General features: G+C 46.0%; 1 protein-coding gene across 1 annotated transcript in view; it reads right to left on the bottom strand.

Moving 5' to 3' along the window:
• Positions 1-2849, bottom strand: part of RHEB (Ras homolog, mTORC1 binding) — a 44319-nt gene extending 41470 nt beyond the window's left edge. The window contains exon 1 of the mRNA XM_047694360.1: positions 2453-2849. Coding sequence (XP_047550316.1) covers positions 2453-2504 — 52 coding nt within the window. The 5' untranslated portion in view covers positions 2505-2849. The remainder of the gene's footprint in view (positions 1-2452) is intronic.
• Positions 2850-13578: the final 10729 nt, after the last annotated feature.

A 13578-nucleotide genomic window follows, 5' to 3' on the forward strand; every position in this document is an offset into this window, starting at 1 on the left:
TGGTTTCTAGCTGAACCTTTTTCAAAGAGATTTTACTTTTAAGTAATCGCTCCACCCAACAGGGGCCTGGAACTCACAATTCTTGAGATCAAGAGTCACACACTCCAGAGTCAGCCAAGCTCCCCCTTTTCTACCACTCTTACCAACAGTCAGTATGACCCAACAGCTCCATGTCACACAACACCACCACCTAGAAACACGTATACTTAAACTTCTCTAGTACAGCATCACATGAAAGCAAACATGTCCGTAAACTCTTATAAGTCTGAATATAGAATAATTCTCTGAAGAGTGGCTAGTACATAGCATCAGGGAAATACTTCCTTTTTTGATGCCAGCGAAACAAAAGACCCACAAACCACAAAGTGTCTTGGTTCCTAACAAAGGTAAACAACTTTAAAATTAAAGGCAAAGGCTGGGAGTAATTTAACCTCTCCAAAATACCTTTTACTTTAATCATCACTACCTGAGGTAGGATATGGTAATATGACATATGGAAGGCACAGAGACAGGGACCAGAACTTAGTCTGTATCTCACGGCAGGCCAGTTAAGCACAGTATTTCAAAAGCACTTTAAAACACATGTTTGTGACCAGAAGGCTAAGGGGTGACCTGTCACATCCAGGTCTTCAGGGAGATGAGAATTAGACAGGGGGACCAAACAGAATGGATTTCAACTGGACATGAGGAACTGCTTTAGCAAAACCGCAATGAACACTACACTTGCTTATTACTGAAGACCAGAATCACCATCTGGAGAATTTCAAGGATTAAGTCAGTATCTTTAGGAAATCTCTCAGGTTGAAAATAGGCAGCACAGGTAGAGATCACCTGTAAATTTTTCAGAGACTGCTGTCCTCAACGAACGGGCACTGTGGATCTATGTATCTGATCAGAACTTATTCAAGAGGCAGGATATGTCCCCATCCCATTCTTCAAAAAGCCGAGGAAATAACGAGAACCGAGAAGCAAGGGCTGGGTGACTCAGGCTGCCAATAAAGGTTCCATTCCGCATGGGCATTTGGGGAGTGAACTGCTAGTGATTTTTAAAAGCCTCGATGTGATGCATGGTTCCTTCGGAGCTGAGGCTGCTAAGGCCCTCACCCATTCTCCCCCCACCCCCAACAGACCCATCGTTTGGCACTGCATCATACAAGAGTTGTCCCTCTGACTCCTGGCACCCCCGATCCACACAAGCATCGCTCAGCCTCTGACTGCCCCCCATTCTAATGATCCCTCCACCTCCCGCCCCCCGCACTTTGACGAGGGAGACGATAAAAGGATGAGTAAGCACGCTGTAGCGGATCTTGGTCAAAGAGCACAGACCCTGGCACCAGCCGTGGAAAATGGGGGTGCGGAAGCAGACCAGAAAGCGGCGTCGGGGAGCTCATCCGATGGGTGGCAGGCCGTTACCAGCTTGCCTATGGCGGTTATTGTCGCCTCCTCCTGCCATCGCCGTAGACTCCAAACCTTCGCTGTCACCCCCACCCCCCGCTCAAGATCAAGTGCACATTTCCCTTAGACAGTTACTTCTTAAACACGACGCGAAGAGATACACGTAATTTCTCCAGGCTTCCGGTCGTCAAAGACAATAAAGCCTCGCCCTGAAGCATGGTTAAGTTCAACGGTTCTGTTCTCTCACTCGTCTTCCGGCACCCGGTCCACCCCCGACCCCGCCACAGCCCCCCCGCCCCGCTCGGCAAAAAGGCGACTGCCACCAACAGTTTCAGATCCATGTCAACCTTCGGGGGTGGGTGGGAAACCCCAGCAAACTTCTGAATTACTTCAACAGCCCGGTTCCAAGAACCTGACCTTAATTTTTCCCGAAGAAAAATAGGACACCGAGAGATCGGAAATCTCGTTTTCTCCGCCTTCCTACTTGGGTCGCCGGGCGCACCTAGGGGGCTTTCGAAGAGGGCTCTTTCGGTTTCTCCGGTAGCAAACTTGCCCTCGGTACCCAAACGTCCTTTAGGTCCCTGGTTTCCTTTAAAACGCTGAACTTCGTCACGGACAGAAAAAACCCAAGATGCTGTTTCCTTTGTTAAAATCCCCCGGACTTTATTTAATTTGGGGCGGAAAGGCCGCCGGCAAGATCGCGCCAGCCAGCCGCAAAAAGGCGGAGAGGAGACAGGTGCGGTGGCTCCCCGCGGCGGTTCCGGCGGGAGCGGACCCCTCTGCCGGCTCGGCGGCCCCCGCCACCCTGCACCTCCCCGTCCGCCTGCGGCCCCCCCAGGCACGTCCTCCCGAGCCCCGGCCGGCCGCCGCCGCCGCCCCGCGGGGCCCGGCCTCGCCGCCTCGGCTCAAAATGGAGGTGGCGGCCGCGGGAGGCTGGTTACGAAACGCGCGGCCGCCACATGGCCGCGCCGACCCCAAACTTGGCTGGGCCGCCGCGTCCCGGCGCCCAGGCGAGGCCGGGCCCGGGCGCGGAGGCCGCGCGGCGCCCGCCACTCACCCACAGACCGGTAGCCCAGGATCGCGATCTTCCGGGACTTGGACTGCGGCATCTTGGCGGCCTCCTCAGCCCCGGGCCAACCACATCAACCGCGGCGGCGGCGGCTCCTGTGCTGCGATCGGCGGCGGCCGCGCCGGGGCAGAGCGGCATCCAGGGGCGGGGCGGGCGGGCGCGGGCAGGCGCGGCTGCCTGGGCTCCTCGCTCGCGCGCCCAACCGCCCGGAACCGCCGCGCGGCCCCGCCCCCAAACACGCCCACGTGACCGCCGCCGCCGGCCCCGCCGCGGCTCGCGTCAGCACCGCCCTCCCCGCCGCGGCGGCCACCCCCGCCCTGGAAACGCACGGGGGTGCGTCGGGCGACGTTTTACTTTAAGGGGAAATAGAGGGGACGCCAAGATGCCCCCGGAAAAGTCACGACTGAAACTCGCTGCGTCATGACCCTCCCACCCTCTTCCGCCGCTGTTTAGTTACGCCAGTTCTTCCCGGGCGCTGATTGGATAGCCCCCGCCCGCCCGCGCGATGACGCAGCGGAAACTCCATCTCCGATTGGGGGCGGCTAGGAGGCGGAGCCGAGGGCGGGGCTGCTCGCCTGGAGCTAAAAATAAATTCCGGCTGAGACCCGGCGGTTGAGCGCGAGTGAAATTTGAAGGATTCTAACCTCCAAGGGGTTGGGGGCGGGCGGGAGGGGGCGGAGAGAAGCCGACTCCGTAGTGATTGGTTAGAACGGGCGAGGGGCGGGGCAAACTGTGGGGAGTGCGGTGATTGGCGGAACGTTGAGCGCTTGGTGGACTTGGAGCCCACAGAGCCCTTAGAAGGCGCGAGGCACGTAGCTATTGCAGGCTCGCTTATGGGGTGGTTGCTTTCTCGTTGGTGGTTTTTTTTTTTTTTTTTTTTAAATTTTAACCCCTTCACTCTTTTAGGGTTAGTAAGTCTAGGACTGCGGCTGTAGGTGGTTGCTAGGCGTCGTCCTTGGATGAAAGACCCTGGGAAGAATGGAATATGCATGAATTCCAAATGTTACACTTTTCTCTATAAATGTGTGCGTCTCTCCGGTTCTGGTCTCGGCCCTGCCGCAGGCAAACCCGGCACAGCTGCCAGGAAATACCTAGCGCGGGTCGACACCGCTTTACCTGTCGACACCTGCGTGGCTAGTTCAGTAGGCCAACTCAAACACCAGCCGTTGCTGGCTGAGAAGGCTCCAGAACCGTCCTCGCAGGGGGCAGTCAAGGCAGCTGGGCTTGCCCGCCTGTGTGGGCTGACCTCTCGGGAAGGGGACGTCGCCGTATTTCCCACAAAAAGCACACGGGCAACCCCTTTTTTTCCGCTGGTGCTGGCGAAGGGCACCAATGAGGAAGGGATGCCAGCGCTCGAGTCCTCGGTCAGGGAAAATGAAGGCGGAAGCCAGGCCTGAGAAATGGAGGATGCGGTTGGGACCTTTCCAGCCAGGGACACTTCCATTACGCTTGACCTTCTTGCCCTGGTGGTTGCTAAAGAAGCAGATACTCTCGCTACGACTGTTCCCTACTGTCCTCGGGCTGTTCGATGGTGTTGGGACAATCACCTGCTGGTCACAGCCTTTTGCCTTTCTCAGGAAGCACAGAGGAGTGGCAGGATTGGTTTCCTGGGTATGAAGACTTAGAGGTGTGATTGTCCCATCAATATGCCTCGTTGAGTTAGAAACTGGCGTTAGGGCAGAATCCTTCCACCGTCTTGCTGAAGTGCTCCTAAGAGAGGGAGACTGTGTGTTCACATCCTAGGGGCTGTACCCATTGAAGTCTCAGACAGCCAGCTGAACTGAGAAACATCGGTGAAATTCCGTTTTGTCTTCATCGTCTTTGCATTCTACTCTGTGTTTAGCTGAAATATTCAAAAACGTCAGGTCTTAGAGTCTCCAAGAAAATGTATCGTTTTTATCCCGTGAACTGGGATGCCTCTTATCCCAGTATTTTGAACTGATACTACTAGACTCGGTTGGTTGTGAAATCAGACTTGTAGGTGTTACCTTTTATTTCCTTCAGTAGAAGAACGCAATAGAAAATAGATTGCTCAGATTGGTAAGTATTGTTTTGCAGTGTTTCATGATACTTCTGTTGTGTGTGTGTGTATGTATTTTTAAGTGTGTGATAGGTGTTTTGGCTACTGAGTTCCATTGTAAAACATATTTCTAACTGTGAGTTGCCTCAGAGTTTGAAAGTGTTGCCCTAGCCTGGGACTATCAGGAGTCCAGACTGAGAAGCTCTGTCATAAAGGACAAAGTCCTTAAAGAAATGTTCCAACTATTTTCAAGTCGTGGAGGTCAGATCCAGGAATTCTGAAGAGTCCGTTATTCCAGAATGGGGAGAGTTGGTTTGGTTTAAGACATGACTCCGGTTCCCTAAAATTACTTGGGACTGATGGTGTGAATTCACATAGATGTGACTGACTGCAGCCAGACCTTATAGGAGCATGGTGGGGAGAAACGTGCTTGCTTCTGAATTCTGGTTCTACTGATTGAGATCACTTGTTACCTGTTTAAGCAGTTGGAACTTCTGCCACCAATCAATACCTCCACTGTGGGCTCGGACCCTCTCTGTCTTGTGGTCTCTGCATGCTGCCTTCCCTCTGTGTGTCCTTCCACTATATTCCATTTCCCCGGGATCTAAGAGTTCTGTCTCTTCCATTTAAATTCCAGAGCGTGGGCATGACTGGTTCTGCTAATTACCACTATCCCTTGAGCGAGGAGCTCAGGCCAAGCCTGTAGATTTGCCAGGAAAGCCTCCACTGGCCTAAACCCCAGCATTGCTGGGTATGGCAGTTGCCATTATTTGAAGCATGAACTTGTCTTTATTGTGGGAAAATTACAATGTTCTGTGAGCATTTTCAAGTTCAATGACATCTTTTTTTTTTTTAAGATTTTTTATTTATTTATTTGACAGAGAGAGATCACAAGCAGATGGAGAGGCAGGCAGAGAGAGAGAGAGTAGAGGGAAGCAGGATCTCTGCCGAGCAGAGAACCCGATGCGGGCCTCGATCCCAGGACCCTGAGATCATGACCTGAGCCGAAGGCAGCAGCTTAACCTACTGAGCCACCCAGGCACCCCAAGTTCAATGACATCTTATTTCTAGCTTCAACATTAAAAAAAAAATTCCCTGTGGTAATATATAAAACTTATTTTTATCTACCGTTAGTTTAGACAAAGAGTAAAGGGCCTGGGCTTGCTTTTGCAAAAAGGACATTTGTGAAATGATTTTACTTTTTTACATATGAAAGGGTGACCCTAAGTGCAAGTGGTCAGGACCGCGTTTTGGTGGTGGTGGTGTTTTGCTTTTATATATTTGATGAAGGAAGACTGGAAAAGAGCTACTCTTAATCACGGCATAAGCCATTGTCAGGCTGATCTGTTATGTCTCATGTAGGGTATTATTCAAATCAAACAGGGCAGATTTGGGGAAACACGCCAAGGTCATTGCATTGTGTGGTCTTGTGGATGAGAGAGTAGTTTTTCTCACCAGGATCTTGATAGGCCTGTCCTCAGCGTCCTAGCAGGAGGTAGTCCTAGGGAAAGCAAGTCCCTGACCTGCACTGGGATGAAAAAGATCCTTTTCTCTCTGATGCCTGGGGTCAGTCTGGCTCAAACCCCGAGGTATGGAGTTGCATGGCGTGTCCCCAGAAGCAGGAAGTGGAGTAGACCTCTCAGGTCCATGGAGGTAGGCCAGGAGTCTGGGAGGACGTTGGCTCAGCAAGGAGCTCTGGGGACAGGTTTAGGTCTATGCAGTAGTTGTAAATGGTCCGCAGCTGTTAGAGGTGGAACGTGTCCTTCAAAAAGGTGTGCCACAGTCCCAACGCTCTCAGAATGGGATCTTATTTGGAAACAGGGCTGTCCGAGGTGTAATTAGTTTAAGCTGAGGTCGGACTGGAGTAGTGTGAGCCGCATTCCCTTATGACTGGTGTCCCAAGAGGAGAAGAAGAGACCTTCGCATAGATGTGGGCCCATGGCCACGTGAGAACAGAGGCAGTGATGTGAGGCGGCTACAAGCCAAGGAGCACCCGGAGCTCCCAGAAGCAGGAAGAGAGCACATTTATGCTATTTTAAGCCCAGCCTTTGGCATTTGGTCATGGCAGCCTTGGAAAAAAAATTAAAAGAAAAAAATCCAAAAAAGAAAATCTGTCAGTTATCCTCAGATCACCAGTAAAGTTTCATTAAAAGTTTGAATCTAGTTTCTGCTGGGCTGTGAATGAACTTGGCCTTCTCCCTAGCCTCCGAAGCCACCAGAGTGCACCGAGTAGGAGCTTTTGCCAGCCCTGGGCTGATGTGCCCAGCAGAGCCGGTTTCCCAAGGGTCCCTGGTGGTGGCCAGGCAAGACGGCTGGCGCAGAACACCTGTTCCTGAGAGCCTGTGTGACAGCACCTGGGGGATGCTGGAGGCAAGCCAGGAGGCTAATTCCGGACAATAAAACAGGTGATGGCTTGTGCCAGCAAGGCTTGGATTACATAAGCTCTTCAACTGCGTTTTAGATGTGGAATTTACTCACGGTGTTCACAAGCTACGCGAAGTTGTAATTACTGTTTGAGGAACGTGTTTGCTGTTGCTTCGGCCTCCTATGGGAAGACATTGCAGCGTGGGGTTTTTCCTAGCATGTTGGGATCCAGGGAGTTTCTTTCATTGGTGTGGAGGGAAAAAAAAAAGATTTCTATTTTTGTTAACCTTTTATTTTATTTAAGATTTTATTTATTTATTTGAGAGAGAGAGAATGAGAAGGAGCGAGAGAGCATGAGAGTGGGAAGGTCAGAGGGAGAAGCAGGCTCCCCGCCGAGCAGGGAGCCTGATGCAGGACTCAATTCCAGGACTTGGGGATCATGACCCAAGCCGAAGGCTGTTGCTTAACCAGCTGAGCCACTCAGGTGCCCTTTTTTTTTTTAATGTTTTAAAAAATAAAAATAATTGAGATTTGCTGCTATGTAATACATGGATGGACCAGGGCTCCCTCGTGGCCTGTATGACAGATGGTGGCATGTTGTAATGGGTATGAGAGGTAACCTGGTGGGACACCTACAGCAGGGAGGGGTTGGCGGTGTTGCGCTCGAGGGTGAGTGTGCCGCATATGGTCATGTGGTGCTCTTCAGGGGTCTGGTTTGAGGAATTATGGAATATATTTCCTAAATTCTGCTAAACTAAATGTCACAAAATTGGTCATGGATCTGAAGAGATTTCCTTCAAAGAAACCATGAATTAGTGATGAGAATAAAAGTACAACATAAGTAAACACTCAGCAGAATGGCAGAGCTGACACCTGTTCCTGGTGGGAGCTCTCTGCCAGCTCCACTACAGGTAAACCTGATAACCGAAGTCAAAACTGACAAGAGGAGCATTTAAAATACAGATTCCCATCGACATCATTAAGGATGACTAAGTATGATTATTCCTTGATGTTAGCTAATGATATATGGTGAGTATTCCTTAACAAACAGCAAGATGTCTGAAAACCAAGCATCCAAAACACTATGGCAAACTTTGTAAAGTGTTTCTGCTTTTTTTTTTTTTTTTTGGTAAAATTTCAAGCAGGTATGTAAAACTAGAGAGATTGGTATAATGAGCCCTAGCCTATTACCTAGTCAGTATTTACTGAATCACGGACCATCCTGTTTCATCTATACAATACCTGCTTCTCCCAGCCACCTGTGGATCATTCTGAAGCAAATCCTAGACACCATACCATTTTATTCACAAATAGGCCAGTATTTTCCTTGAAAGATGACTCTTTAGAAAATAAAACATGCCATTTTTACACCTAAATCAAAATCAGTTAAGGCCTTGTTAATACCACTAGATACCCAGACTATTCAATGTCTATGAATGATTCATAATTTTAACTGTTTATTGAAATTCAAATTAAAAAAAGCCTATGTCATGCAGTTTGTTGCTATATGTCTCAAGTTTTTAAAAAATAAACTTTATTTTTGAGAACTGTTTTAGACATATAGGAGAACTGCAAAGATAGTATAGAGAGTTCTACGCGTCACGCCCAGTTTCCTCATTCTTAACATCATACGTCAGTGTGGTATGTTAGTTAGAATTAACCAGTATTGCTACTTTATTAGTAACTAAAGTCCGCACTTTATTCAGATTTCTTCAGTTTTCTCCGAATGTCCTTCTGTTTCACCTTCTCACTAACGTTTACTCATCGCATCTCCTTAGGCTCCTTTTGGATGTGATCGTTTCCTCAGACTTTTCTTGTTTTTTGATGACCTTGACAGTTTTGAGGAGTGCTGCCCGGGTGTTTTATAGATTGGTATTTGTCTGATATTTTTCTCAGGTTTAGACTGGAAATTTGGGTTTGGGAGGAAGACCACAGAGGTAAAGCGCCATTTCCATCACATCCTATCAAGGGTATATGCTATCAACAGGGCTTATCACTGTTGATATTGACCTTGATCTCCTGGCTGAGGTAGCATTTGTCAGATTTTTATACCTTTTTTTCCTCCCCTTCACACTGCCTTCTTCGAAAGGAAATTACTGTGTACAGCCCTCACAAACTGGGGAGTTAGGCTTTACCCTAGTTTCCATCTACTTGAAGAATTTCCTTTGGCATTTCCTGGAGTTTCCTGGCAACAAACTCAGCATTTATTTATCGGAAAATTGCCTTTATTTAATTTTTTAAAAGATTTTATTTATTTGACAGGCAGAGATCACAAGTAGGCAGAGAGGCAGGCAGAGAGAGGAGGAAACAGGCTCCCTGATGAGCAGAGAGCCCAATTCGGGGCTTGATCCCAGGACCCTGGGATCATGACCTGAGCCAAAGGCAGAGGCTTTAACCCACTGAGGCACCCAGGTGCTCCTCTTTATTTCATTTCTTTAACTTTTTATTTGAGATAATGATAGATGGGATGCCTGGGTGGCTCAGTTGGTTAACTGTCTGCCTTCAGCTCAGGTCACAGTCCTGGGATCTAGCCCCATGTCGGGCTCCCTGCTCAGTGGGGAGTCTGCGTCTCCCTCTGCCTGCTGCTCCCCCTGCTTGAGCTTTCTCTCTCTCTGACAAATAAAATAAAATCCTTAAAAAATGAAATATAGATTAACTTGTAGTTTTAAAAATAGTACAGGGCAGTGTATCAATAGTAATGTCTTACAGTAGTAATATCTTACATAAACCTACTACAATATCAAAACCAAGAAATTGAAATTGATAGACTCCATAGACCTCATTCAGATTTTTACCAGTTTAACAAGCACTTGTGTGTGTGTAGTTCTATTCAACTTTATTACATGTGTAGATTTGTGTAACCAAAACCACAGTCAAAATACAGAGCTGTCCCATCACTGTAGAGGTCTTCTCATGTTATCCTTTTACTTCCTTTCATTTTTTGAACACTTTTTTGCTGAATTTAGAATTTTAGGTGGACAGTATGTGTTTTGTGTATGTGTGTGTTTTAGTACTTTAAAGTTGTTCCATTTTCTTCTGCCTTCTAATTTTCTCTAGTGAGAAATCAGTGATTATTTTGTTATTTCCTCAATGTAATACCTGCTTTTAAGACTAAAATTTTGTTTATTTCTTTTTAAAGATTTTGTTTATTTGAGAGTGAGCATGAGCAGGGGAGAGAGGCAGAGGGAGAGACAGAAGTGGCCTCCTGGCTCAGCAGAGAGCCCAACACGGGGCTCAGTCCCAGGACCCTGGGATCATGACCTGAGCTGAAGGAAGATGCTTAACCAACTGAGCCATCCAGGCACCCTAAGACTACAAAATTTTATATTTTCTCTTTATTTTTGGTGTTCAGAGTTTATGATGTGTTTGTGTATAGTTTTCTTTTTCTTTGTGCTGTGTAAAATTTACTGAACTATTTTTGATCTGATTTGGAAAACTTCCCAGTCAATATTTCTTCAAATAGTTTTTCTGTCCCATACTCTGTCCTTCTACTTTGAGACTCCAGTTTCACACATCTTAGATGCTTTGATAGCTTTCTGCCAGTCATTGAGCCTCTGTTCTTTTCTGTATTCCCCCACACCTTCCTAATTTAGTGATTAAAAAAAATTGGGTAACATTTTTCATTTTTATGATTTGCCTTTTGTTCTCTTTTGTAGTTTCTCTTTTCTCCTGAAATTCTCTTCTCTCTACCCCATATACCCTTATTTTCTCTAGGTTAACACACTTATTGTTATTTTTAAATCCGCTAACTGTAGCATCTGGAGCATTCACAGGTCTGCTTTTATTGAGTGACTTTTCTCTTGATTATAGATTGTTTTGTTTTCACATCTAGTACTTTTTGTAGTGGACATTATAGATGATGTAAAAATTCTGGATTCTGAGAATGAGCTTTATTTTAATACTTGTATATGGCAAAATGTATGGAGCAAAGTTCTTTTATTTTTTCTCACATGAATATCCAATTGTTCCAGCACCAACGGTTGAAAAGACTTCTCTTTCTCCACTGAATTGTCTTTGTATCTTTGTCAAAATTCAGTTGCCCATATATGTGTGAGGCTATTTCTGGACACTTTTTTGTTCCATTGATGTATTCTTCTGTCTTTACATCAACACTATACTGTCTTAATTACTGTAGCTTTATAATAAATCTTGAAATCTGGTCATTTTATCCCTCCAAACTTGTTCTTCTTTTTCAAAGTTGTTTTAACTAATCTAGTCCTTTGCATTTTCATATGAATTTTAGAATCCACTTGTCACTTTCTACAAAAAGTCCTGCTGGGATTTTGATTGGCACGGTTTTGAATCTATAAATCAATTTGGGGAGGAATCACATTCTAGCAATATTGAGTCTTCTGACCCATGCATAAGCATGAGATAATAGAAAAAAATATATATGCATGCTTTGGTTCCTGGCACAGAACTCATAAAATACTTGTAACTTACTAAGTAATAACATTAGGAGCAGGGGCACCTGCTCAGTCAATAAGCGTCTGCCTTTGGCTCAGGTTATGATCCCAGAGTACTGGGATTGAGCCCTGTATTGGGCTCCCTGCTCTGCGGGAAGCCTGCTTCACTCTCTCCCACTCCCCCTGCTTGTGTCTTTCTCTGTCACTGTGTCTTTCTCTGTCAAATAAATAAAATCTTAAAGAATTAGGAGCATTTCTTGTTCTAATATTTGTCTTTGACTCCATCCCTGACACAGGGTTCCTAAAACCCTTATACATTTCTAAGGTGAGAAGAGCACCTTTTGTTCTAATGAGGAGACTCTGCGTGGGCCTTAGAAAGACCAATCCATGATCAGAAGCTTGGAATTTTCAGCCCTCCCCACCCATCTTCTTCAGAAGGGTACAGGCACTGGAAATGGTTAATAATTGATCATGTCTATGTAGGGAAGCCTCCATAAAATCCAGTAGTACTAGGTCAGAGAGATTCTGGATTGGTGAACCTGTGGAGGTGCTGGGAGAGTGGCACCTCTTCCCTCATACCTTGTCCTATGCACCTTTTCTATTGAGTTGTTAATCTGCGTCCTTTAAGTATCCTTTAATAAACTGGTAAATGCATTTCCTTGAGTTCTGTGAGCTGTTCTAGCAAACTAATTGAACCCAAAGAGATGGTTGTGGGAATATCTGATTTATAGCTGGTGAGTCAGAAGCACAGGTCACAACATGGACTTACAATTGGCATCTGGGTGAGGGTGGGGCAGTCCTGTGGGATCAAGCCCTTAGCCTGGTGCTCTCTCCAGGCAGATAGCATCAGAATTAATTGGCTTCTGGGACACACCACCAAGAATGTTTTGCTGGTTTTGGGGGAGAAACATCACACATTTTGGTGACTAGAAGTGTCAGAAGTGTCCTATGTGAACAGTAAAGGAAACCCACAAGAGAGAACTGGGTTTTCCTCTACTCAGAAAGGAAGATCTGAGTTTTTCCATTACAGGAAGGGACCTCACTCTATTTAGACCTCCATTAATTTCCCAGCAATATTTAAAAGTATTTTTCACTGTATAGGCTATAAATATCTGTTATAAAGTGTAAGTATTTTGTATTTTGATACTATTATAAATGGGATTAAAACATTTTCTATTTTTAAAAATATTTTATTTATTTATTTGACAGAGAGATCACAGGTAGGCAGAGATGCAGGCAGAGAGAGGGGAGAAAGCAGGCTCCCTGCTGAGCAGAGAGCCCGATGTGGGGCTCGATCCCAGGTCCCTGAGACCATGACCTGAGCCGAAGGCAGAGGCTTTACCCACTGAGCCACCCAGGCGCCCCAAAACATTTTCAATTTTTGATTGCTTCTTGCTAGTACACAGAAATACAATGATTTCTGATTATTGATCTCTTATCCTAAAACTTTGCTAAACTTAACTAGTTTCAGTAGATTTTTCATAGAGTTTATTGGCTTTTCTGCAGGGGTGATAATGTAGTTTTTACTTGTAACATGTCATTTTGGGTGCTTTCAATATAATTTTCTTGCCTTGTTACACTATAACGTTGAATAGAAGGGGTGAGAATGGATATCCTTATCTTGTCTTTGATTTAGGGGGTAAGCAGCCCAAATTTCACCATTAAGTGTGGTGTTTATTTGATAAGATACAATTGGATTAGATTCTCAGACTTCAGCAAGAGATGGCTATGTCTTAAAATCATCACAAAAAGAGAAATGTCGCCTGGTATGCCATTTCTCGAGAAATGCTGATCACCAAGGGAAGGACTTCAGTTTCGAATGAGTGCCCTGGGTTTGAATTCTTGCTCTGCCTCCTGAAGTGTGCATAGCCTTGGGCAAACTACCTTACCTTCTCGTGCTTCCAGGACTTGCAGTGATCTAACTTTGGGGGATGGCTTGGCGTGTTATCTTGTCCCTTCCCCTCACCTTCCCTCTTTGCTGGGATTGGATTAAATGCTTGATTCTGTCCTCAGTGTGTGACATACAGTGTATGATAGGACACTGAATACGAAGTTTCCTCTTAATCTTGTTTTCCAGTTTTTCTGTGATATTGACTTTTCCCTGAATTATTTCATAATAGTAGTTATTTCTTGTTACTTGTACTTAATATGTGGTTTTGGTTAAAGATTTCATTTCTAAGGAGAAGCCAACTTTCCTTTGATTTTAATGGAGGGAAGATTAACTGGATAAATCTTTTGAAATTAAAGCAACTCAACCAAAACACAAACATGAAAGGAGTATCAAATGCTTCCCTGAACTAGAAGGGTACCCATCCCAGAACCAA

The sequence above is a fragment of the Lutra lutra genome, chromosome 11, assembly GCF_902655055.1.
Source record: "Lutra lutra chromosome 11, mLutLut1.2, whole genome shotgun sequence".
Lineage (NCBI taxonomy): Eukaryota > Metazoa > Chordata > Mammalia > Carnivora > Mustelidae > Lutra > Lutra lutra.